The 25,309-nt window shown below is 67.2% G+C and overlaps 1 protein-coding gene across 5 annotated transcripts; it reads right to left on the minus strand.

Annotated features, from left to right (window-relative positions):
* Nucleotides 1-259: 259 nt before the first annotated feature.
* PIAS4 (protein inhibitor of activated STAT 4) lies at nucleotides 260-23,365 on the minus strand. 5 transcript variants are annotated; one of them, XM_058282094.2, is made up of 11 exons: nucleotides 23,275-23,365; nucleotides 17,821-18,247; nucleotides 8,611-8,695; nucleotides 6,581-6,622; nucleotides 6,349-6,439; nucleotides 6,136-6,264; nucleotides 5,960-6,065; nucleotides 4,270-4,343; nucleotides 3,956-4,116; nucleotides 2,005-2,135; nucleotides 260-1,782 (listed from the first exon to the last, which is right to left on the minus strand). In XM_058282094.2, the coding sequence occupies exons 1-11, from the start codon at nucleotides 23,299-23,301 to the stop codon at nucleotides 1,523-1,525; spliced, it is 1,533 nt and encodes a 510-aa protein (XP_058138077.1). In that variant the 5' UTR covers nucleotides 23,302-23,365; the 3' UTR covers nucleotides 260-1,522. The 5 variants fall into 5 exon arrangements, with proteins under 5 accessions (XP_058138077.1, XP_058138078.1, XP_058138076.1 ...); XM_058282095.2 differs by having other exon boundaries at nucleotides 17,821-18,211; nucleotides 23,275-23,350; XM_058282093.2 differs by lacking the exon at nucleotides 23,275-23,365 and adding an exon at nucleotides 20,539-22,496 and having other exon boundaries at nucleotides 3,956-4,032.
* Nucleotides 23,366-25,309: the final 1,944 nt, after the last annotated feature.

Raw genomic sequence — 25,309 nt, forward strand, 5'->3', positions numbered from 1 at the left:
GCAGGCGGGGCAGCCGGGAGGCTCTGCTGGGTGACCCCGCGCAGCCGCAGGCCCAGTCTTTCCCCTTTGACAAGACGCCTCGCCTGTTGGGTCCCGAGCCTCACGGGGTGAAAGGGACGAGACGCACGGGCTGGGGGTTCTGTTTCTCTCCTTCCCTCCTCTCCTCTACAGAACGGACGCCATGGGTCACGCTGCCGGGGCGTGCCCCCACACGCTTCAGGACCAAGACGGGCGCGGACAGAAGAGCGGGGCGCCACGGTGGCTTTGCCTCGACTGTTTTTATTCTCATTTTTTAAAAACAATTAAATTAGAATACAAATATTAGAAAACCATGGCCCCGGCGGTCGCAGGGGGCTGAGCTGCTCAAGCGCTTTCGTACAGGGAGCTGCCCTTGCCCTCGGCCAGGTCCCGTCTCCCGTTCTTCTCGAAACCTGACACGGTATTGCTTCCTGACAAGGAGAGGTCTGTGGACATAAAGAGAAACGATCCCGGGGCCAGAGAAGAGCAGAAGCGCGACGGCAGGGCGGGCACAGGGGCCCCGGGGCCCCGGGGGCGGGGGGGCCGGGCGCCCGGCTGCAGGCCCTGGAAGCGGGGGCCCTCCCGCGGCTGCCAGCCTGAGGCGAGGGCGTCCCGGGGGGCGCAGGGCTGGTGCGGTGCCTGCGAGCCGGGGGGACCCTGCGGGGTCCTGCCGGAAGACCGGTGCCCGCCCGAGAGTCCAAGGGCGAGGAGGACGAGGGCGAGCCCACCCGGGTGGAGGCGGCGGCGCGGGGGGCCACGCGGGGGGCCAGGGGTGCACGCCCCGCTCCGCGGGGAAGTTAACCTGAATTGGAGTTACCGAGGTAGCTGGCTAAGAAAACTGAGACCCGCCCCGCGCCCGCCAGGCCCGCAGGATACCAAGTTATTGCACTTTCGAAAAATACAACGCATCTGTGGCTGCGCCCCCCCAGCCCCCAGCCCCCGCCGCCCCCTTCCCCCCCCAACCCCCCCATGGCTTCTTGGCTAGAACAGCTCCCGGCTCGGCTCGGCATGCGCGGCGGGCTCCGGGCGAGGACGCAGCTGCAGAGAGGAAAGCTACGGGACGGACGGGCGACGCGGCCGTCATCTGGGGGCCGCCGCCCGCCCCGGGTCCCCGGGCACCAGCTGGAATGTCGTCGGAAGCGGGGCGGGCGCAGCTGCCCGGGCCCTGCCCGCCCGGCCGGGGTCAGCGCAGTCTTTGGCCGGGGCGCTGCGGGGCGGCTCCGTGGTTGGCTCGCCTCATCGGTGAGAGTTTGATTTTTTTGTGTTTTTGTGGGTGTTCCGTTTTTCCTTTTTTTTTTTTAAGCTTTTTTTTTGTTTTCGTCATTTTTTACTCTTTAATCCCCCCCGATGGGAGAGTCCAGAGGTACAGGTGCCGGGGGCCGGGGGCAGGGGTGGAAAAACAAAACCAATGACAGTGAAAAGAAAAGAGAAAGCACTCCTCCCCGCGCCCTGGGCCGCCTGCGCCCTCCGCCAGCACCAGGAGGCCGCGCGTGCGGGCGGCGCGTCAGCAGGCCGACACCAGGCCCTTCTGGAAGGGGCAGCGGCGCTTTGGCCGGGGCCCGTCCTCGTCCTCGTCCTCGTCCTCCTCGTCCTCGTCCTCCTCCGAGGACGACGAGCTGTCCAGCGTCAGGTCCACCACGTCCGCGCCCGGCTTCCCGTTCTCCGCGCTGCTGCCCGCGCCGGCCCCGCCGCCAGGGCCGCTGCCCGCGCCGCCGCCGCCGTTGACGTTGGGGGTGGCGAGGAGCCCGTTGGCGTCCGGGGTGCCTGCGGGCGGCACACGCGGGCCCTCAGGACACTGCTGGGGCGGGGAGGGCGCCCTGCGCCCCCGTCCCCGCCCGGGGCCCAGCACACAGCGGGCGCCCCGGCCCCACGAGGTCCGGCCAGCCTGCCCGCCCCCCCGCGTGGTGGCGCGTCAGTGGAAACGCCAAGCCGCAGTGCAGCCTGGACGGGGGAGGCCGCCGCCGGGGGACAGCACTGGCCGCTCACCGAGGACGAGGACGGGGCATTGCGGGCTGCAGCTCCGCTCCTTCTCGGCGCGCACCGGGCACCACGAGCCGTCGGCCAGGAACTCGATCTCGTCAGCGTCCTCGCACTCACTCAGGATCTTGGAGAGCAGCCTGCGGGCGGGCAGGGACTGAGGCGGCGCCCCGCGCCCCCGCCCGCGGCCCCGCCCACGCCCCTGCCAGGCCCCTGAGCGCCTCGACCCCGAGGCAGCACGCCAGCCGCTTCCAGGCTCTCAGCAAAACTGCCTGCAGCCGCGCCCTGCATCCCCACGACCCCTTGTCCCCGCACCCGGCCCCCAGGTGCTCCGCCCTGCACTGAGCGCGGCACGCGCTGCAGACGTGGGGTCTCCAGGCGGCCGAGGCGGAGGGACTGTCACGATGCCCGGCCCTTCGCGCCCCGGCCGCCTGGCCTCTCCTCCTGCCCGGGTTCTCTGTCCCATTTTGCACACGAGCAAACCGAGCCCCATGGGGACACTGTCGGCATGAGGGGACCTCAGGGTGCCGCCCGCCCAGCAGACGGACCGTGAGGCTGGGAAGCGGAGTGGCCACAACCCAGCCCTGGGGTGTCAAGGCCGCCTCGTGCCCACTGGGCACCCGTCACACGCAGGGCCAGCTGCGTACCAGGCCCTGGCAGCCTGCTCAACCCAGCACCGCCGTGCAGAGGCCCTGCAGCCGGCTTCACAGCTGCCCCCAGTGACCGGGGGTGGCCAGAGGGCTCCCTGCCACAGGGCCACGGGCAACTTGCCCCAACCTGCCTCAGTTTCCCCTCCATGGCGGCGGCGGGTGCGGTGCTCACTGTGCCCAAGGGAGCCACCAGGTGCCCTCCCCACCGGGTGCTGAGTGCTGGGGCTGTGACGGGTCCTGGGGTGAGCTGGATGGCAAGGGGCACGGGCTCCGGGGTTTCCACCCCGTCACAATCCCTGTGTGCCTGGTGCCCCCACCGGCCTCCCCTCCATCCCCAGCCCACAGGCCCTGCCCCCAGGCATGAGCCCAGCTCCACTGCCTGCAACACGCTACCTCCTCTGGAAAACTCCTATCCACTCTTCAAGACCCCACCCAAATGGTGCCTGGCACAATGGGTGCAGCCCTGCACCCCCTCGAACACAGGCTCTGGGGAACCCAGGCCACCCAGCTCCAGGCAGGAGCAAAGGGGCAGGGATTGGGGGGGCCAGGCCCCTGCCCAAGGACCCCTCGTCTGGAAAGGCCCCCCGCTGCCCCACCCGTCTGGGCGCAGCCCGCCTGGCCCCGGCCCCTGCCCCCGGGCTGGCCTGGGCTGGTGGGGGAGGGCGGCCGCACAGCTGCCAGGCGGGGACAGAGCGGCCATTCAGGCCCGGCCACGTGCTGGCCCAGGGGCTCCTCGCCCGACCCGGCCCCACGCTGGGGGCAGGGCTCAGCCCTCCCGGGGGGGGGGGGCGGAGACCCGGGCGGGGGGGCGCTCAGAGCCTCGGCGACCTCCCCTGGACGTGAGCCCTGTGCAGAAGCGTGAGCTCGCGGGACCCCCTTGTGGGGACGCTCCAGCTGCGTCACCAACGGCCCCCAGGGGGCGCCGGGTTGCCGGTGGCTCCATGGGGGCCTGTTGGGTGCCGCCGGTGGAGAGCGACAGGGTCGGTTTCTAGAAACCCAACACCTCAACGCATCCCCGCTCTGGGGAGAAGGCGGCTCCCGCGTCCCGGGGTGCAGGCTGGGCTGGCCACGAGTGCCTGGCAGCCGTGCGCAGAGCGCTGGGCAATGGCTGCCCTTCCCACTGGTACGTGAGGGCGTGGCCATGGCCACGTGTCCTCGGGTGGCTCGGGCTGCAGTTCTCGTGGCCGCACCTGACAGGGTGGGGGGCCGCTGGGACCCGGAGCCGCCCCGCGCCCCTCCGCCCTGGCCCCTGTGCTGCACTCCACGGCAGGGCCGCAGGCGCAAGCAGCTGGCACCCGGGGCGGGCTCACCCGTCGATGATGAGCTGGTCGTAGGAGGCCGGCTTGTCGCACACGGGGCACATCCAGGTGGGCTTCTTCTCGTTCATCTGGAGGTAGAAGACGGCGTCGAAGCACTGCAGGTGGGCGCAGGTCTCCGCCCGGCAGGGCACCGACAGCCGCATCTTCACCAGCTGGGGGCAGGCGGGGGCGTGACCGGGGTGCCTCAGCCCTGCCCCCCGCCTGGCCACAGCACCGGGGCGCAGGGACCAGCCCGGCCCAGCCCGCCCCCGAGAGCGGCTGGGAGCGGCCCCCCGGCTGGATGGGGGGGAAGGCGCCCGACTTACGGGGCAGATGAGGGAGACGCGCACGCCGGTGGTGGCGATCTCGCTGTCGGGATCCAGGCGCAGCTTCTCCTGGACTGCAGGGGAGGGTGGGGCGTCAGCGCGGGGGCCCCAGCAGCGATGCCGGTGTGGTGGCCGCCACCCCGGGGTCCCAGGCTCCGAGGGCCACCTCTGAAAGGCCTGGCGGAACCGAGGCCTTCCGGGGACCGGGCTGCAGCCACCAGGCTCACCGCCGCCCACAGAGCCTTCTGGGAAGGCTGGGGCAGCCCAGGGCCACCGCCGGGCTGCACCGCCCGCTTCACCAGCAGGAGCCGGGGCGCAAGAGCCCACTGCGCAGGGCCTGCTCGCTCAGCCGAGTGCGGCCCCTGTGGCGGAGGGAAGACCGCGCCGAGGCCACTTCTCCGGGGTCCCGGGTCTCCTGATACTCTCTCCACGTGGAGCCGCCAACCAGCCTGACAAGCGCCGCGGCCGGCGTGCGGGAGGGAGCCGAGGGTCCTGGGGAACATCTGGTTGCAGGAGACCCCAAGAGTCCGGGCAGGGCGTTGGAGGCTGCCTGCAGGGACGCGGTAACTGGGGAGGGGGCCTAGGAGGACCCGCGACAGGGCCCAGTTCCACCCGGGAGGGGGCTTGGAGGCCATGCGCTGCCTGCCGAGGCCTGTCCTAGACGACTGCGCACGCTGGGCTTCCCTGCCCGGGGACCCCGGCCCACCCACGGTGTCGGGGGAATCCCACCCTGACGGAGGAGGCAGCCCCAGCCACCTGGGCTGCCCGTGCCGGCTCCCTCCTCCCCAGGGGGTCGGGCCAGGCCTCCAGGCAGCTGCGGGGCTCGGGGCCAGGCTGCCCGGGCTGGGCCAAGGGCGGGTCACGGGGAACAAGCTGTATGGACCGGCCGTGTGGACAGGCCACTTAAGACAGGGCACGTGGACAAAACTGTGTGGACGGGCTGTGTAGACAGACCGTTTAGATAAGAACACGTGAACCCGCTGTGTGAACAGAGACGTGGAGCGGGCCATGTGGACTGCGCTGTGTGGACCGGCTATGTAGACAGACCCTACGAACGTGCTGTGCAGCCAGGTCGTTTATCCGGGCACGGGGACCCGCCTCCGGGCAGGACCAGGCCCTGCGCAGCGGTGAGGGGCGGGGGCGGGAAGTGTGGCACAGAGGCAGAGGCTCCGTGGGCGCAGAGCCCCCGCGAGGCAGCAGGGGAGAGCGGCCCACAGCGCCCCGCACCCCTCAGCTGACCTGGGCGCGGAGGCCACCAGGGCCCCCGCCGACGGGGCTCGAGCCGCCTGGCCTCGCGGCGCAGGCCGGCCACGGCCCCACCTGCCGCGGTCCCGTGGGGAGAGTGGAACCCACGGAGCATCGTCTGCGCTCGAGGGAGACTGGCTGAGCCCCAGGGAGGCCGCGGGGGCGTCTTCGGGCTCCCCACGGCCCTCGGCTCTGCGCCCCACCCTCGCCCCTGCCCCTCTGCCGGCCGCTGGCCTCCCTGTGCCGCCCAGGCGCGCCCCTGCCTCGGGGCCCTGGCCCACCTGGAGCCCCGCAGCCCCGGTGGTGCTGTCCTGGGGGGGCTCGGCCCCGCGGGAGGCCCCTGCCCATGCCAAGCCCCCGCCTCCGGGCCGGCCAGGGGCCGGGGCTCCCACCAGCCCCGGGGGTCCCTGCCAGCCCCCGGAGCCCCGCCCCCGCGCGCACTCACCCAGCGCCTTGCACAGCTCGGGGTGCTTGACGCCGATGGTTTTCAACCGCTGCAGCAGCTCCGAGGACGTCAGCTGCCGCACCAGGTACAGGGCCACCGAGTAGCTCTGGGGGCAGAGGGGGCGTCAGGCCAGCCGGGCGCAGGGAGGGCGGGAGCCGCGGGCGCCGGCCGCTCACCTTGCCGTAGTTGCCCCAGGTGACGGTGATGCGGTTGGTGGCCGAGGACAGGTACATGAGGTGGGTGAGGTTGACGGGGCGGCAGGGCCTCTTGGGCTCCACTCCGGGCTTGTTCGAGGGGTAGTAGCCCTGGGGCAGACCCGGCCGTCAGGCGCCGCGGCAGGGGAGCGTGCCCCCGCGCCCCGCGCCCCCGCGCCAGGACGGGCGGCTCACCGGCACCGAGCAGTAGCTGTGGTTGACCTTCACGGCGATGTTGGGCGGGTACTGGTCCTCCTGGGGGCAGCTGGCGTCCGAGTAACAGATCCTGCAACGACAGCGAGGCCGTGGGCGGCGCCAGGGGCCTGCGCCCGGTCGGGGCATGGGGAAGGCCCGGGCGGGTGTGGGGGGGATGCAGAGCTCCATGGTCCCCAGGCTGCCCTCGGGGCCCCAGCACACCCGGGCTTACCTGAGGACGACCTGCACGGCTTTAACTCCAGGCTGGAGCTCCCTGCGGACGGCAACGAGAGGTGGCCGGTGAGAGGGCAGGATCCTGGCAGCCACATGGACCGCTGTGCCCAGGGGCCCTTGGCCCCTCTCCCAGTGAGCCCAGGCACGACCCGCAACCTCCCTTGGCCACAGAGGCTGAAGGGGCCACCAGATTCCCAGCAGCGCCAGCAGCAAGGCCGGGCAGCGGCCCAGGCCGCCTGTGCAGGACGCGAAAGCCCCGCCAGCTCCGCGTTTGGCTCCACAGAACGGACAGCACTGCTGGCTTCCGCCACGGGGCGCAGGCCTGAGGTGGCACCTCCTGCGTCTCATGTTCCCCGGGGGTGGCGGCAAAGGCCAGGGCCAAAGGGGGGGCCTTGGCCGGACAAGGTGTGCCCCCAGCCGGAGAAACCGAGGCCCCGGGAGTTTTGTGGGCGCCTGGGTGAGACGGGGGCACCCGTGGGCCCTGGGAAGGGCTGCCTCCTTGGAAACCGGGTGAAGCAGCCACAGGAGCAGAGAGCGAAGAGAAAGCAGGCACCTGCCCGAGAGCCGTGACGCACTCCCGGGGCGGGCGTGGTGAAGGAAGCTTGGGGCGCAGATGCCCGGCAGCTGGCCAGCCCTCGGCAGCAGGAGAGCGGGAGGCGCCGGCCACCAGCCCCGGCAGGAAGCGGACCCCAGGACAGTGGTGCATCCGCAGCAGCCCGCGCAGCGTGGTCGCCGCGGCCTGGTCCGTAACCGCACCAAGGTGGGGACCCCCAGACGTCCACCCGCGCTCGGCTGGCTGCACCAGGCGCCACCCACCGGCGTGCTGAGGGGGGACGCACCGCTCCACGCTGCGACGTGGGCGAGCTTTGGGAACTGGCATGCTGTGAGAGAAGCTGACGCCCAGGGACCCGCATCGCCTGATCCCGCTGATGGGAGCCCCGGGGGGGAGGCCGGCTTGGAGATGGGAGGCGCCGGGCGGCAGCCCGGGCTGGGGGTGACTGCCAAGGGGCTTCACCTCTGGGGGCCGGGAAGTCCCAAACCGCATGCAGGGGCTGACCGCACGGCCCCGGGCCTGCCAGGGCGCGGCACTGCGTTTCTAAAGGGGCGAGGCCCGCGCTGAGTGGCTACAACCTCAGCTTCTGACAGGAGAAGGAAGATGCAGGACCACGTGGAGGCTGTACGGACCGCTGAGTGGACAGGCACAAGGAGACGGATGGACGGGAGGCAAGCAGGTGGACGGGGGGCTGAAGGGAAGGAAAGCCCCAGCCGCGGGCCCGGCCACCCCCTCGGCGTTCTGTAGCCCTGGCGTGACGCGGCTCGTTCGAGGAGGGGTTTGCGGCCGGGGAGCTGGCGGGAGGGGCTCGGGCGGCCGGAAGGCTCTCGGGCCGCCGTGGCCCCCCACAGCCGCTGCCACGGGCTCTGTGCCTGGAGCAGGCGTAGCTGGGTCACCCCGGCTCCCAGGACCAGGAAAGCTGGGCTTGCAGCAGGGCTGCCACCCGCCGGGGTCGCTCTGCTGACGCCCCGCCCACGCGCCAGGTGCCCCTTCTGGAAGGCTCCGGGGAATACCGTGGGGCCTGCGGGGGCGAAGGCCGAGGGCTTAGGGCACGGCGCCTGCTGACCTGCCCGGGGCGGGGATGGCGGTGCGGGCACCACTCGTGTAAGGAGACTCGGCCTGGGCCGCAGCTGCTGCCCGGAAGGTTCTGTCCTGGGGCGTGTGGAGGGACACCAGGGGACACGGCGGCTGTCATGACCGACCCGGGGCTGACGTGTGGCCGGTGCTCAGCGGGCGGAGGCCAGGGGGTGCCGCACACCCGCGGCGCACGGGACGCCCCCACCACGACCGGCCCTGGTGCCGACGGTGCCGCGGCAGTCCCCGCTCCAGGGCGCGGCAGTCCCCGCCGCAGCGCCAGGCGGGTTTGGGGACCGGCATGCACACGAGGCCCAGCCCCGCCTCCCGGGCACCCTCCGGGGCTGCGCCCAGCAGTGGGGCCGCGCCCAGCAGTGGGGCCGCGCCAGGCCAGGGCCTACCTGGAGTTCCGGATCAGCTCCACCTGCCGCGGCGTCAGCGCGAAGATGCACGGGCTCTCCTGCAGCTTCTCGCTGTTCTGTGGAACTGAAGGTGGGCGCGGGTCGGCGGCGGCCTGGCCCCGCGGGCGGGCGGGTCGCGGCCACAGCCCTGGCCGGCCCCTCCGCAGGCCGCGGGGAGCCGGGAGCCGAGCCCTGCCCAGCGCAGAGCAGTGCGGGCCGCGGGGCGCCGCCCTGGGGCCGGGTCCTCGCTTCCCTCACCTGCACCTCGCTGTCCCAGGAAGGCGGGACGTGGCGGGCGGGAGGAGGGCGCCGTTCTGCCCCGTGCCCTCCGGCCACTTCCCGCCTGGGCCTGCTCCAGGGAGTGGGTAAACGCCCCTGACGACTGCCGTCCTGGCCCAAGACCCCGGAGAGGGCTCGGGGTCCTGCTTCCAGAAGTGCCGGGGCACTGCAGGACGGCTGGGCCGGGGCACACCCAGACCCCCGGGGAGAGGAGGAAGTGGAGCAGGAACGCAGCCGCAAGTGGAAAATAACAAGAGCCACCAGGGAGGGCTTCGCCCCCAGCTGTGGGCCCCCAAGAGCGGGCGGGTCTGGGGGGGCCATGGGGAAGGGCGCAGGGGCAGGGGGAAAGCTCTACCAGGGGGTCGATCTCTTTGCACACAATTACAACGGGGCTGAGAGTCACAAGGGCAGCGAGAAACTGCCTTCAGCTCAACAGTAAAATAGCACATACCAAAGCTGGTGGGAGGCAGCTAGCACGGTGGAAGGGGAAGTGACGGCTGTAAGTGCTTATAAGATAGAAGGAAAACTTTAAAACAAATGGTGTGCGCTTCCTCCAGAAAAAAAAACTGGAAGGAAAAGAGCAAATTAAAACCAGGGTTATTGAAAAGAAGGAAGTAACAGAGACAAAAAAGGAAATCTATAAAAGACACAACAAAGAAAAATCAACACAGCCTCAAGTTTGTTCTCTGATGAGCACCTAGCAACGCTAAATAATAAAAAAGGCCGCCAAGAAAAACCCCACACAAATTACCAATACCGGAAACGAGACAACACTACAGACCCTAGAGGCTTTGACTGTGACGGTAGGTGACAACTTGATGCTGATAAACCAACAACTTCCACGCAACGGACAAATTCTGCCAAGGATGCAAATTACTGAAACTGGTGCCAAATGAAACAAAAGTTGAACCATTCTACACCTGTTGAAATAACTAAAACTTTCCCACAAAGAAAATTTCAGGTCTAGGCTGGTGAACCATCAAACATTTAAGGAAGAAACCACATAAGCTTTACAGACTTTTAGAAAATAAGGGAGAGAGAGAACTTCTCATTTATAGAAGGCCCACGTATCCCTGATTCTAAACCCTGACAAAGGCGTCAAGAAAATAAAATTACAGATGAATATCCCCTATAAACATATGTTCCAGTTTGAGTCTTTCGTGGACCCCAGAGAACCACTCCTGTGTGTGGAACCCTGCTGTACAGGCACCTCTCGATTAGGTCGCTGCCGATTAGGTAGCTTTGGTGAAAGGTTTTTGATTAGTTTGGGAGCCAGGTGTGTTCCATGTTCCAGTCTTTTTACCGGAGCTGGACTTAAACTGAGGACTGAGGGCAGAGACAGGGAGAGCATCCCCATCTGCTTCAGACAGCCGGCGTCTCCCGGGGAAGCACCGAGGACCGCTGTCAGAGCCCCCGGCCGGCAGCCTGCCCCCGGGCGTCCCCACGGCCGCTGGGGCAATTCAATCAAACCTCGTAATATTTACAGGTACCTCTTGCCGTCTGGCTTCCCTAGAGAATCCCAGAGAAAAACACAGGTTTAAAAACCCTCAACGAAGAGTGAGCAGGTCAAATCCAGCTACGCATAGCGTGGCCAGGTGGGGTTTGTCCCAGGAACGTGAGGCCGGTTTGAAGCTTCCACACAGCCGCTAGGACGGGTGGAATGAAAAGACCGACAACTCCAAGCGATAGCAAAGACTCGGAGCAACAGAGCTCTCAGGCGCTGCTGGTGGGAGGATAAGCTGGTGTTGCAACCACTTTAAACCGTCCAGCAGTTTCTTAGCAGATTAAACACGCATCTACCCTACAACTCGACGGTTTCACTCCTAAGCATTTAGCCAAGACAGACGGAAACACACCTGCAAAAAGACATGCAGGAGAACACCTACGGCCAATTTACTGATGAACCCAAATGGCCATCAATAGAAGAAAGAAGGAACAAGCAGAGGCACGCTCAGGCAGTAATACACAACTTCTGACAAGCTCAAGCTCACCGACGAAGCTCAGAAACACTGTGGGTGAGAGGAGCCAGACACCAGCGAGGACGTGTCGCGTGTGCCTCCATGTCCAGTTCACGTCCAGTTCACAATCAGGCAAAACAAATCCACACTATGGGAACCGGAACAGTGGGCGCCCACGTCCAGTTCCTGAGCACGCAAAATGGATCCATGCTACAGAAACCGGAACAGTGACCACCCACGTCCAGGTCTGAACAATGGGATGGTGGGGGAGACGGGGTCTGACGGGGAAGGGGCACTGGGGGCTGTAAGTGGGGGAAGTGTTATTTGGGTGGGGTGTGGCGTATGGGAGCACATTCGCCTGTTGAAACTCAAAGCATACATCTAAAAAGGGCATGTTTCACTGTGTATAATTTATACTGCAATTTAAAATTTTTTTAAACCACACTGAGAAACCATGTGATTGGGGGAAGGGAAGATCAAAAAGCTGGATAAAGGGGAGCGGCTGCGGCTCCATCCGCTGGGCTCCGTCTACCACGTGGGAGGCCCTGCGCTCACGTCCCGTGGCCACCGGGTGAAGGCAGGCTCGCCTGTGTGCGCGGAGTGCCACCAGCTCGCAAGCACGTGGAGAGCAACTCAGCAAGGTGATGCAACAAAAAGGGAGGCAAGCAAAAACACAGAAGAACGCACAGCGAATGGACACAGAGAGCAGACAGTAAGGGAAAAAAAAGCCACGGGGGGGATAAAAAAATAAAAAATAAAAATTGGATAAAAACGGGTGTGGGTGTGGCTGGTAGGAGTGGAAACCTCGGCGGTGAGCATCTAGCAACGACCGACCAAGTTTACGAAGGGACAACCTGAAGAGCAGCAGCGCCTACGCGAGGACCTGCCACTCCAGACTGTCACACAGGCGCCGGGCGGCACGGGTGTGGACATGCTTGCACCACAGGAGTACGGCGCACAGCGACACAGGCGCATGCCCACTCACCCGCAGGCGCGTACACCCTGCGCGCACCCCACGGGTACGGCACACGGCAGTGGAGGCGCGGACACGCCGCACGCACCGCTGCGATGGATCTATCAGCCCGCACTGGCGGGCCGGCCTCGGGCGCTCCCAGCAGGCCGGCAGCCACACGAGGGAGTGTCACGCAAGCACGACGGCGGATCATGAAGACCGGGGAGCTTCTCCAGACCCCAGGAGCAGCCCCTGGTGTGTCCGTGGAGCGGAAGAGCAGGTGCCGGGCAGCGTGCGTGTGACGCTGCGACTGAGGGACAGGAAGGGGGCAAGGTCGCGTACACAGGTACTGGCTTCCGCAGGCCCCCAAGAAGCGAGTCTGGAAGGAGGCGCCCTGCTCCGCCCTGTGCGCACACTGCGAGGCGCGGCCACCGCCGCCAGGGAGGAAGGCGCCCTGCTCCGTCCTGCGGTGCTCGGGCGCAGAAGCCGGCTGCCTTTTCCTCCACAGGCGCAGGGCGGAAGTCGCACGTCTCGCGGGCACTTGCTCTGCCCCGGCAGCGTGAGGGCAGCCACTGGTGGACCCGGGGCACGTGGTGCGCATAGGACAACAGGGTTTACCGAGGCAGCCGGAGGCGCCAGGCCCTTGGGCCCCAGCGGCCCACGTCCAGGACGCACTCGCCGGGCGCTGCAGGGAAGGCCTGGCCCTGCGATGCGCTCAGTGTCGGGACCGCAAAAATCGGCCTGTTTGCTGAGAGCCTGCTGGTCCCCGGCCGGAGCCCTGGGGGAAGGAGCCTGGCTGGGGAAGGGGGACACGCCGAGGCCTGCCCACGGAGCCCGGGGAGCGCTCACCTGGGCTGGGCAGGGAGGCATTGCGGAGCAGACACCTGAGCCAGCCACGGAGGCGGGGTGGGGGCAAACCCCCAACGGGCGCTCTGGGGCCACCCCGCCAGCCACCTGCCTGTGGCCGAGACAGCGCTCGGAAACGGGCCGAGCCCGGGGCCGGAGAACAGGGTCCTGGGCCCCTCCCCCGGAAGGGCTCCACCTAGGGGGGCACCCTGAGCTTCTGCTCCCCCAGAAAGCCAAGACGCCCATCTCCTCACCCGTCTCCTCACCCGCTCAGCCCGGCATGCCCTGAACACCTCGCGCCACCGCGGCGACCCTGCCGTCGACTCGCACAGGGCGCCTCCGGGCGCCGTGTCCTTCCCTGGGCTCCCAGCCGGCCCCCGCCCCCTGCTCTCCCCACAACTCTAGGGGCCCCCGGGTCACGCTGACCCTGAGGAGCTGGGACCACGGCGGCCGCCCGGCCTCCATGTTTCTCACCAGCCAAGCACACCCCACCTCGGGGCCTCTGCGCGGCAGGCCCAGTTCTGGAACATTCCACCTGAGGAGCTGCCCGGCGTCCTTGAAACCTTTGCACGCATGCCCCTGGAGCGAAGCCCCTGAACGTTCCCCTGCCGGATTTCCCCCCAAAACCTTATCTCCTACGAGCTGACGCCGCTTCCCGATATCCAGGCACGTCTGCTGCAGAAGGCGCAGCCACTGCCCTGCGCGGAGCCGCTGCCCTGCGCGCCGCCTGGCACACGAGAGCCCTATGCTGGTGGCGAGATCCGCGCTGGGGTGTGGTGGGAACCAAGACGTCCATCTAGGGTGGCTCTAGCCGCGGGGAGAGGCCCGAAAAGGCCTGCTCGGGATGAGAAGACCCGAACAGGACAGGGCGTTTCCCTCGACGGCTGCTCTCAAGCGCCCCCCCGACACCCCCAGCCCGTGAACTGTCACCGGGCTCTTGGGGAGGGGGAGCGGCAGGATGAAGGGTGCTGGGCGCACGACACGGCCAGCCTGCGCTCCTGCGTTCCCGAGGCGGATCCTCTACGGATGGACGGGTGGAGAGACGCAGCGCTGCGGCGGGGCTCCTCCGAGGCAGGGCGGCCATGCTGGGGTGAGGGGCACCCCTAGTCAGTGGGGAGCCCCCCCCAGGGCCCCCTGCCCCCTGTGCTGAAGGGAGCGGCCCCTGCCCCCCCGGGGGCCTCCAGGGTGCCGTGGGACGCCCCCGGCTGCTGCTCATGGGGCAGCCAGGATGTGGGCCGGCGTCATGCCACAGCACAGGCCGAGAGGCGGCGCTGGGAGGGGACCCGGATGGCGGGGGGTTGGCTCAGGCAGCGCCCCTGCCGTCCACTTTTACATCTCCTCATGGTTAACGGAAGTTTAAATAAAAACAACAAAAAGGAGGCGAAGCAGCAGACCAGGGAGCAGACCCATCCCACAGACCCGAAGCCCACCTGCTGGCGGCGTCTGCCCCTCGGGCCAAGGGCCAGCCCGTGACAGCCACCAAGATGCCCATCACAAGACGGGGAGGGAGGGGGTCCCTTTCCAGGCTGGCCCCACCCCGGGCTCGCCCTCGCTCCCACCGCCTGGCCGCGACCCCCCAGGAGGCCCCAGCGCGCCCGCTCCGCTCTGCCAGCCGCGCTCTGCACCACTGGGGACCCGGGCTGCCCTGGGTCCAGCCCCGGCCTGCGCTCAGGGCGAGGCCCTTGGGCGACCTGAGCCCCGCCCCGGGGCCACGGCTCTTCTTTCTTTCAGGGATGAAGCTCCCGCCAAGGAAGGGCTCACGGGAGGTTGCTCCCTCACCCCGCCGGCCTCCCCAGGCCCCTGCGCCCCTTCCTGGGGCCCCCAACCCGCTGGCCCTCGGCACGGGGGCCAAGTAAGACGACGCACAAGCTAACAAACAGCACCTGGGGCAGGCCGGGAGGGCGAGAGGTGGTGAACAGTAAGGAGGGCGAGGCCCCCCAAGTGGGCGGCGGGGAGGGAGGGCCCTCGGCGGGAGGGCCTGGGAGCGAGGCCGGCAGCCGGGGCCAGCAGGAGAGCCGGGGCAGAGCACAGGGCCCGGGGCAGCCCACGCAAAGGCCCTGAGGTAGGCCTGCGGGGCGGGAGCGGACGGAGGAGGGGAGGCCAGGGCAGGGGAACTGGGTGGGGGGGCAGCAGCGCACACAGCCAGCCGGCTTCTCCTTACAAGTCCCCTGTGCTGGAGCGAGGCGGGGAGCAGGTGGCGGGGGGACCCGAGGGAGCAGGTGGGGGGCCAAAAGGCTGGTGGAGAAGGCGGGGGACCGACTCCTAGAGCCGGAGGTGCTCCCTGGACCCCACCTCCCGTGGGCCCCTGGCAGGCCCTGGGGGTCCGCCCCACCTCCTCAGCATGGGGCACTCCCTGTTGCTGCTGCCTTGCTCTGGAGCTCGGAGGTGGCAATGTGGGGGACGGGGGCCGCGGGGGCGACGGCAGGCCCACCGCACTGCGCCCCCTTTCCTGCTGACCGTCGAGGGGTAAAAGGACCCGCTACAAGGACGCCGCGGTCCTGAGGGGCGGTCCGTGGTCCCGGCCTCTGCGGGAATGCCAGGCTGCGGCACCTGCCCGGGGTGCTCCTTCCAGGCAGTGGATGGGCCCCTCTGCTGCCAGGTCTGGCCCCCCGGCCTGGCCCCTCCTCTTTACCTGGCTCACGGCTGCCCACCCCCAAGTCTGGACGGGAATGTCACCACCTCCAGGAAGCCTTCCCAAAGGTGCCCTGTGCCAGACAGCCGCCTGGGGGCACGCCTCGCCCAGCAGGCACCACACGTGTGGGTGCCATGCCGCTCGGCCCGGTGCTGGGCTGTGCTGGCAGAGGACGAGGCCCGCAGAGGGCCCAGGCAGCCGCTCTTGCCCAGCATCAGCACCAACCAGCCGGGGGGCCTCCGGGGACCCCGGGGCTGCTGAGCCTGCTGGCTGGTGGGGCACCCCCCACCCCGAGGGCTGGCTGAGGAGCACCCGGCCATGTCCGGGGAGAGGCAGGGAGCCAGGGCGCGCACGTCCCTCCCCGCCCATGGGGACTTCCCGCGCTGACAGTGGCCGCCGTGCCCCGGGAGGCCTGGGTGTCCTGCACGCCCTGCTCCCCGAGTCTGCCGAGGCCGGAGGCTGGGCCGTGGGGGCCTCCCAAGCAGGAGCGCAAGGGGCTGCCCAGGCCGAGGAGGGTTCGGGGGGTGCCCCCTGCAAGGGTGCAGGCGCCCATGGCCAGGGGCAGGAGACGGGGCCCGGGCAGGCCTCGGGCCCCTCCCTGCCGCCCCCAGGCCCTGTAGCCCCCACAGCCCTGGTGCTTTCCTGCCCGTCCACCGCCGCCCAGCAGGCCTCTCCACGTGATTTATGCCCCTTGTCCCCGGCACAGGCTCTTCTGGGGAAGCCAATGGAGTCTTTGAGCCTCACTGGTCGCTGGGTCACAGCCAGGTCCCGGGAAACGGCCCCAGGCAGGGCCCTATGTGGGTCGTGGGCAGCCCCGCTGTGACCTGGTGGCCCGTGGCCTCCCTGGCCGGGCCCCTCTCCTAAGGGCTGACCCCGAGGGAGTCCGGGAGGGGGCAGGCCTGGTGAGAGCCCCCGCCCATGCCCAAGGGCTGGAGAAGCAAGGCGGGGTCGCCACCTTTGTTCTGGGCCAGCAGAGCCCGTGCTGGTGTAGATGGGCACAGGCTCCCGGAGATCAGGTGACGGGTCCCCCGGGGGTTAGGGAGAGCGGTGCATTGTGGGGCAGGAGCACCGCCAGGCAGGAAGGAAGCCCGCGGTCGGTCCGGCTGGAGAAGGTGAGGCCCGGCCCTGCCCCGCGCCCCGCCCCGCTTCCTGGTGGCACCCGGGCCACCTCCAGGGCCGCCAGCCGGCTGCTCCCTGCGGCCCCGAGAGCTGCTGGGGAGCGCTGCGGAGAGACGGGGCTCCTGAGGGGCCTGGGTGGGGAAGGCCGGTCCCCACGCCGCCACCTCGGCCCACGCCACCACCTCGGCCCCAGGCCAGGGCTGCCGGGCTGCCCTGCCTCCTTCCCCTGGCCCCATGGCCCCCCGCCACCCACGCAGCCTGTGGGCGGTCCGCAGGGGTCCCCATGGTCTGGTGCCAGGATCCTCATCAGGCTGGGGCTCCTGAGGCGGCTGCAGTGCACAAGGCTCGGAATCCCCAGTGGCCCAGGGCCCAGGCCCGTGCTGCCCCATCCAGCGCTGAGGGGTCCCAACTGGCGCCTGAGCCCCGGGTATGGGAGCAGCAGGCGCTTGGGAAAGCCGGGGTGATGGACCCGAAGACGTGAGTGGGGCCGCAGCGGGCAGCCACAGGCTGGGGGCGGCCACCTGCCTCCAACGGAGGGGCTAGGACGGAGGCCCAAGGCCCTGCTTCCCGTGGGTGCCTGGGCGGCGGCTGGCCTGGTGGACGCTCAAATGTATCACGCACGAAGGAGCAAGGCAGGGGAAGAAGAGCGGCCCACACCACGCGGGGCCTGGCAACACCCGAGCGCCTGGGCGGGCCGACGAAGGGTCCCGGCGCCCTGCCCACCGAGCTCGGGGCAGCGTCGAGACCAGGCTCGATCCGAAGCCCGTGTCACCAAGGCTGCGGGGGAGCAGTGGAGGGGCCCATCCACGCTGCCTGCTCCCGCGCGGTCCCAGCACACAGAGGGACACCTGGGACACGTGGGAACAGATAATCGGGTGGAAAGGGGAAGCATGCGTCCCTGAGGCAACCACCATGGCCCTGCCTGTCCCCGACCTTTCGGGAGCCCACGGCACGAGCGGCCCAGCCAGCAGCACCCCAACCTGCCTGCTGGGGGACGCCTCCCGGGGAAAACCCGCTTCCAACCACCGCCCATGCCTGTGCGCTCTCCCGCACTCTCCTCTCTCGGGCCACGCGCCCTGGGGACGCTGCCGGCCACACGAGCCCCTCGCGGGCAGAAGACCTGGCCACTGTCTGGATGGGTAACGTCACGAGGGATCCCGAGTAAGAACCCCCCGCGGCTAAGCCGCCTCGGGTTCCTGGCCCACAGACGCGGAGAGAGCAGGGATGTCTGCTGCTTTAAGTTGCTGACTCTTGGGGCTCTTTGTTACACGGCAGTAGGTAACCAGTACGAAGACCACTGGTGGGCCCCGGGCTTCCCAGGACAGTGAACTCCCCGTCATCTCCCCCCCCCTCCCAGAGAACATCCCCGAGGTGGCTGGTGCGCGGGGAGGCCCAGGGCGCCGCCAGGGCGCCGGCCGACTCACCTAGCTCGGTGGGCTTCAGCAGCTCGTCCAGCATGTTAAAGAACGGCAGCTTCACCAGGCGCACTTCCGGCTTGAGGGCCTTGGGGGGCAGGCGGCCCAGTCCGTTCAGGCACTTCCCGTACAGCACGGGGTAGTCAATGTTGGGGCCCGAGAGGGCAGTCCTGGGCACGGCGCCGGGCCGGCCGTAGGCGGTGTGCACGGCGAGCGGCTCCAGGGGCCGGTGGGGCTGCAGCGCGGGCTCCGCGCTCTTCTTGGCGTAGCGGGTCTCGTACAGCTCCTTGATCTTCTTGAAGAGCTCGGGGCTGCAGTCGAACTGGACCAGCTGCAGGGCCCGCGTGACGAGTTCGTGCTTCAGCCCGCTCTTACTCCGCCCGACGAAGCCCAGGAGCATCTGAAGGTCGGAGACTCGAAAACTCATCACCATGTTCTGGGGGAGGCAACCAGACACGCGCAGCCTGAGAGAGCAGTGGGGGCGGGGCCCAGGGGGTGTGGCGGCCGCCCGGGACCCCCCGGGCCGGGCACTGGCGGCGAGGCTTTCGGGGCTACACCTGTTCCTCGGGGAGCCCCCCAGGCTTGTGATGGCTCCAGGTGGGGAGCCCCGGAGGAGGAGGACGCCTCCAGGGGGCCGGGCAGCGGTCAGGCAGGGCCCAGGCCCACCGCAGGCTGAGGGTCCACCATTCCAGGGTGCTGCCCGCGCCCCGCCCTCCCCCTCCTCCACCCCAGCAAAGCGACTCCCACCACACTGCCTTCTATTTTAGGTCCTCTTTTCCCAACGTCAAGCCTGAAGGCATCCCCGGGCAGCAACTGGGAATCTGGCTTTACCCGTAAGACAGTGTCCTAACTGGCAAACACGGGCGGCCGCTCTGACCCTCAGTCTCTTCGTCAGTTACATGGACCACGGTACTCCCTCAGGACGTGCGGAGGACCAGGTGAGGGAGCTGTGTAGGGCCCTTGGAGGAGCAAGCGCTCAACCTGGCCACCAAAACACCTTCCCTGGGAGCTGACGGGGCTCAGGGCCCGAGTGCCAGCTTCCCCCGTATGAGTTCCCGGGCTCGATCCGCCGGCCCTGGTACCTCAAAAAAACAAACCACAAAAAGCCTTCTCTTTGGAATAAAAAGTGGCAGCCATGATTAGCTTAATACCAACCCACTGCCCGGAACCACATTGGGTGTGAGTCTACGCTTCACCTCTCGTCCTTAAAACACCCCTGCGAGGTTGGCGTCAGCTCCACGTTACAGAAGAGGAAACGCCGGCTTGCAGGGCAGCACCAAGATTCAAATCCAGGCCCCCTCCGAAGCCGGAGGGGGAGCCGCTCTCCTGTACCGCCCTCGGGCGCTGCCGACACGTCCAGAGCGCCTCTCTCCCCCTGGCACCAGTGACCCTGGGGACCGGACTGTTCTCCGCGGTGGGGACTGTCCTGCTCGCGGCAGGAGGTGAGCTGCATCCCTGGTGTCCGGCCTCTGGGCACCAAGAGCAACCCCCAGCTGTGACAACCACGAACGTCCCCTGGAAGCCACCAGGGCAAAGGAGCGCCAGCTGCGGGCAGCCTCTGGGCAGCGGGCAGAGGGCCGGGCCACTTGCCGGGCTGCGGCAGTGATGGATGGGGCTTGGCGGGGTCCACCGCCCGGGTCCCTCAGACAAAATCAAACCAGACGGAAGCGCCTGGCCGACCCCCATGTTTTATGTGGGGGCTGCCAGAGCGTGGCCTGCCCCCCAGGAGACTCTGGGAAACCAGAGGAACGCGGGCGCCCTGGTCAGCTGTGCCAGGGACACGCCCGCGAGGCACGGCCTGCAGGGTTTCAGGGCCGCCCAGGCTGAGGCCGGGGCTGGCCTCCGATGAATGAGATGTGGCGGGAAAGAGAAACTTCCAGGCGGAACGGAGGGAAAGAGGGCAAGCGACAGAGGAGGCTGTGGAAAGCTGGCAAGGGGCGTCAGGACGGCACCCAAAGAAACCAAGACGTGGCCCGAGCTCAACCTGAAAACCTCTGCCGGCTGCAGCTGTGTGGCGCCACCACTGGCGGGGCAGTTACATGGGCACTGCGTCACCAGAAAGCTCTGGGGTTGCCAGCTTCTTGGCTGGGTGGAAGCGAGCCAAGGAGCCGTGTGTGGTGCGTTGCGGGTGGAGTCTGGTGCTGGCCCGGGGAGTCGGGGGCTCTGGGTTCGAATCCAGACTCAGCTCCAGGCTGCCAGACACCCCTGGGCCAGCGGTCAGGCCTCTCTGCTGCCTGCCAGTGGGGATGTGCGACGAGCCCTTTGGCCTCTACCAGGCCAGGATCCTGCTGAAGGTGGAGGCTGTCTAGGCTCAGGACAGAAACGCTGGAGGGGGTGCTTTCCCACCGCCGGGCTATCCTTCCACCGCGTCCCACCCCGTGTCGCTGGGAAGCGCGGAGACACGGCGTCCTAGTGAGTCAGGCGTCAGGAAGGGCCTGTCAACGTCGCCAAGCTCGGCGACCGTCCCCACAAGGCAGGAAACCATGGAGGCTCAGAGAGGCTGGCCCAAGTCTGCGGGGGGCGGATGGCGCTCAAACCCCCATCCGTCAGGCGCCCAGGGGTGTGTTCCTTCCTCCCGTGAGTACCCACCAGCCTGGGGGACCCAGCGGGGCCCTCTGCCACCGGCACTCCCCCTGCTCGGGGACCTCTGAGGTCCACCGGCCTTCGGGGAGGCCAGGCTGCCGCGGAAAACAGAGCGCCTCTGCCCCCCTCGGCCTGCCTTCCTACCTTGAGCGAAAAAAAGGCTTGTGGACAAGATGTTTCTTCTGGAAGAGGCCCAAGCTCTCTGAGGAGAGGCAGTGTCATCGGAAGCTTAACACCCGGAACGGGGCCCAAGGCAGGTGGGCCCGGCCATTCGGGCTCTGCCCACGAGAGATCTGCTGGCATCAGCTGGCGCCCGGGGGCCCCTGCCCAGGCCCAGCCCCTCCGGCCAGGCTGGACAGCAGGAACTGCCGCCTGCACGCGCATCCCAGGGTGCACCCCTCAAGCTGCCATATGCTCACGACTCGAATTTCTCAGCAGCTGCCACCACCGCGCAGCCTGCCCTTGACACTGGTGGGGATGGGTGTGTGGGGGAAGGAACGTTCAGGAAGAAGCCCCAAGCGCTCGAGAGCACTTCCTGCTGTGGCTGCATCCTGACCCGCCTGTCGGAACTGTTTGTAAACAGCTCTGGACCCTGGCGCAGCTTCCAGAACAGTCTCAGCTCTGGACGTGCCGGGAAGCTGCGCGGGGAAACGCCGGCAGCTGGGCTTCCTCTCTTCCCCAGCACGGGCTCTGAGGACCGTTGGGGGCAAAGCTAAGGCCCCTCTCTCCAGGAAAACCAAGGTCTGTGCCAAATGCCAAATGCCAAATGCCACAGGCTAGCGCGGGGAGTTTGGGGACCTCCTCCACCCAGCCTGCCCTGCAGTGGGTTAAGGCTGTCAGAGTTCAAAGTCAATCAACGCGCTCCCACGTTCTCCCCTGGAACCAGCACCCCAAACGGCAAATCTCCAGGTCCAAAGGCGAGGAACTGGGGAAGAGGGGAGGAGTCTCAAGGACCCCAAAGGGCCTGATGAAAGGGGGGAGCGGGCATTCCCATTCCACATAAGGCACTGTAGGACGGTAGCAAAGAGGCTCCCTAGAAGGGCGAGCTGTGCTGCCATTCCAGGGCCCCTGGTATGGAGGCTCCCGGTTTACAGAACTTGACAGAAGGGTCGCCTAGTTTCAGTGGGGTGGGGGGGCTCCCCTCGGCCACCACCAGGTCAAGTAGAGTTCACGAGATCACATTTCAAGGCCCTGCACTGCATAAAGAAAGCCGCGCAGACCCTCCCCAGCTCGGCCTGGCGTGGGGGTGGGGACGCAGGCACAGCTCGGCGCCCAGGGAGGACACTGAGTCCCAGGGTTCTAGGGGACTTTCGGTGGGGAGCTGCCGCCTCGGGCTGGCCGGGCCCAGTCCTCCACCTCCAGGGCAGGCTGGCAATTTCTCAAAACCCTAGAGAAGTCAGGAGTGAGTATGGGGGTACTGGGGAGGTAGACGCACTATAATCACCGAACCTGGAGGGCAGCGTGCCTGGTCCCAGGGGAGGGAGATGTAAGAAGAGAAGCAGGGGAGAGAAGGGCGGGAGGGACCGGGAGACGAAAGCAAGCATTTACAGGTCAGGACCTGGGGGCGGGAGACCCGAGGGGGGAGGGGCAGGCCCCTACCTCCCTGGGAGCAATGGCCGTGAGTGGACCTCTAAAGAGAAGACCCACCCTGGCCAGGGGCAAGGGAGTTTGGGGCTACACCCGGGGGAGGGGGGCAGGGAGGCAGCTGAGAGAAAGTTCATCCCTGGGACGCGGATGCCGGGAGCTCAGTCCCAAGAGGGACTGTGAGAGAGGACGGAGGTCTGTGGGCCCCTTCGAGAGCACGGGGGCGAAGGAGCAGGAGCTTCTAAAGAGGCCTACTCGGCCGCCAGTTGGGGACCCTCCAAGAATCAATGGAGGAGGAGAGGCAGAAAGGGAGGGGGCTCAGAAGCCAGATCTGGGGTGCATCAAGAAACATAAAACCAGGGTTGCGGGGCCAGAAAGGAGCTCTGACTTAGGAAGCAGGGTCACCGGGGAGCAGCCTTAGAGAGGAAGCAGCCGAGGTTTAGAAGTGGGAGCTGATCCTGCCTGTGTGTGGGCTTCGCGGCCCCCAGAAGCCGAGGCCACTGGCTCCTGGCTGCTGTCCCAAGGGGAACTCAAGAGGAGGAAGGCAGAGCTCAGAACCCGGGAACGAAAAGGGGGCAGCGAGAAGGCCCGGACCCCAGCGCAGGGCAGAGGAGTGGGCCCAGGCCACCCTCCAGGGGAGAGGGACGCTGTCAGGAGGGGGGCGGGGCTCCTGGACTACCGCAGGTGCTGAAGAGGGACTCCAGACCAGGCCCCGGGCGCACGCCGCCGGCGCACACACCGTGCTGGGGGGCGGCCCGGAATCCGGGCGCACTGCCCCTGAAAGGAGGGTAGCGGGACAAGTGCCGGGAGCCGGGGACCCTGCGAGCCGGGAGTCGCAAACTCCAGCGAGGCCGCGGAGGAAAGCCCTGGGGCCGTGGAAGGAGGGGCGCAGACACTTCCCAAAGGGCAGCGACAGCCGCACGGACGGAGGCGGGGTCGGGACCCCCGAGCCGTCACGCCGGCCGGGGGACCCCGCCGCGGGGCCGGGAGGCGCGGCCCTGCCCTCCGTGTCCGGGGCTCCGGGCGCTCCAGGTCGGCGGCGGCGGGGACCCCGCCTCAGGCCGGGGGGGCCTGACCCCCGGCGCGGTGACTGGGGCGAGGTGTCGGGGCTCCGCCCCCGGCCTCCCCGCCCCCCGCCCGCACCCCGAGCCCCGGGGCCGCCGGGCGGCGCGCAGAGCCCCGGGCGGGCGGCGCCGAGGGCCCCGGGCGGAAGGCGCAGGCCTCGGCCCCCGGCCCGCGCCGCGCCCCCGGCCCCTCGCCCGCCCGCCCGGCGCGGCGCCGCCGCCGCTCACTCACTTTGGCCTCCACCAGCTCCGCCGCCATCTTGGCCACCAGCGTCCCCCGCGCCGGGAGCCCCCAGCCGTCGCGTCACGTGACCACCCGCCACTCGCGGGCGGGGCGGCCGGCGCGGCCAATCAGCGCCCGCGAGCCCGCCTTCCCGGCCGGGCGCGCGCTGCCGCGCTCTGCGCAAGCGCGCGCGGCCACCGCCCGGGCCGCGGGCCAATCAGGCGCGCCCGCGGACGCCCCCGCCCGGCGCTCGAGGCGACCCCGCCCACCCCCGGGCAACGCCTGCTTTCTTAAAGGGGCAAGAGCCCCGCGCAGATCGCGGCGGGGAGAAAGAGGCGGGAGGCGGCGGCGGGGGCGATCGTGCAGCCGGGTCCTGCGGGCCATGTGCGGGGCTGCCGCCAAGTACGCTCTCGGACGCCCGGCGGCGGGAGGGAGGTAGGGAACGGCCGCTCCCCTGCGGCGTAGGCCGGACCCAGCGGACCCGGGCGCCCCGCGCGCTGCACATCCGGGTCCTGTGGCGGCAGGTGGGGGCAGTCCCCCCCCCCGCCCCGCCCCGCCGTGGCCCAGGCCTGGGAAATGCGTGCCCGTTCCCCGAGTCTCCGGAGCTCGTGCGTCCTGCGCCGTTTTGCAAGCGACCCCACACCCCCACCAAAAATCTTAGGATCCTGAATTAGCACTGAGCTCTATTTCCCCTGCTCAAGAGGTCTCCTTGGCTCCCCAGTGCCCCACGCAGCCAAAAACGGGAAGAGAAAGGACCAAAAAAGTATCTTCCCTATGGCTAGTAGTTGAACTACATAATAATGGTTCATAAATTGTAACAAAGGTACCCACTAATGCCAAATGTTAATAATAAGAAAATTAAGGGAAGGGAGAGCATGTGTGGGAGTGCTGTACAGTCTGCCTGATTTCTCTGTAATCCTAAAACTAATGAAAAATGTGTTTTTCAGGGATATGAGTTCTAATTCCCAGGCAGGAGTAAACAGGTGCGAAATGGAGGGGCACACAAGAAAACTCAGTAGTCAAGAAGAAAATTTTAAAAAATAAATACTGGGAATGGAGGTGCGGCAAGTGATTGAGCTTCTCCCTCCCACGTGGGAGGTTCCAGGTTTGGGTCCCAATGCCTCCTAAAGAGAAGACGAGCAGACGTAGAGAGCACACGACAAAATGCGCAGAGAGCAGACAGCAAGCGCGAACAACAAGCAGAGGGATAAATAAAATAAATCTTTGGGAAAACAAAAAACCCTTTCTTTTAAAAATAAATAAATTAGTATCCCCCTCCAAATCTGTGATGAACAAACAAGCTGTGATCTAAGTAAACACAGAACCCAGCTCCACTACTGCAGAAGTGAACCTCTTACCTCATTTCCAGCCCTACTCATTCTGTAGTTTTCTTTTGTTTTTAAATTATCATCTCTAATTTAGAACTAGCTTAAGATTTGCACGAGTGGGAAACGTAGTACAGAAAGTTTCCATGTACCCTTCACCCAGCTTTCTTCAATATTTTCCGTAACTATAGTGTGTGGTCAAAACGAGTGTATTAGCCAAAGGCTTGCTGATGCAAAATATCAGAAATCTGTTGGCTTTTATAAAGGGTATTTATTGGGTAGAAGCTTACAGTCACCAGGCCATAAAGCATAGGTTACTTCCCTCACCAAAGTCCATATCCACATGTTGGAGCAAGATGACAGCCGATGTCTGCCAGGGTTCAGGCTTCCCGGGTTCCTCTCCTCCTAGGGCTTGTTTCTCTCCAGCCTCAGCTGCTGTTTTCTCCACAAGGCCAGCTGTAGACTATCAAGCGACCAGCTCTGTCCCTCTCTCCAGGGCTTGATTCTCTCTGGGCTCAGCTCTTCTGCTCTTCTGTGTGCTTACTTCCCAGGCTCCAGCTCAAAACTCCAGCATCAAAACTCCAACTCTGAAAATTAAAAAAGAAAGAAAACAAAACTTTGCCATGTCTTTTATCTGTGAGTCCCTACCCACCAAGGGGCAGGAACTCAACACCTTAATGACGTGGCCCAATCAAAGCCCTAATCATAACTTAATCACA

This window comes from Dasypus novemcinctus, chromosome 19 (assembly GCF_030445035.2).
Source record: "Dasypus novemcinctus isolate mDasNov1 chromosome 19, mDasNov1.1.hap2, whole genome shotgun sequence".
Taxonomy (NCBI): Eukaryota; Metazoa; Chordata; class Mammalia; order Cingulata; family Dasypodidae; genus Dasypus; species Dasypus novemcinctus.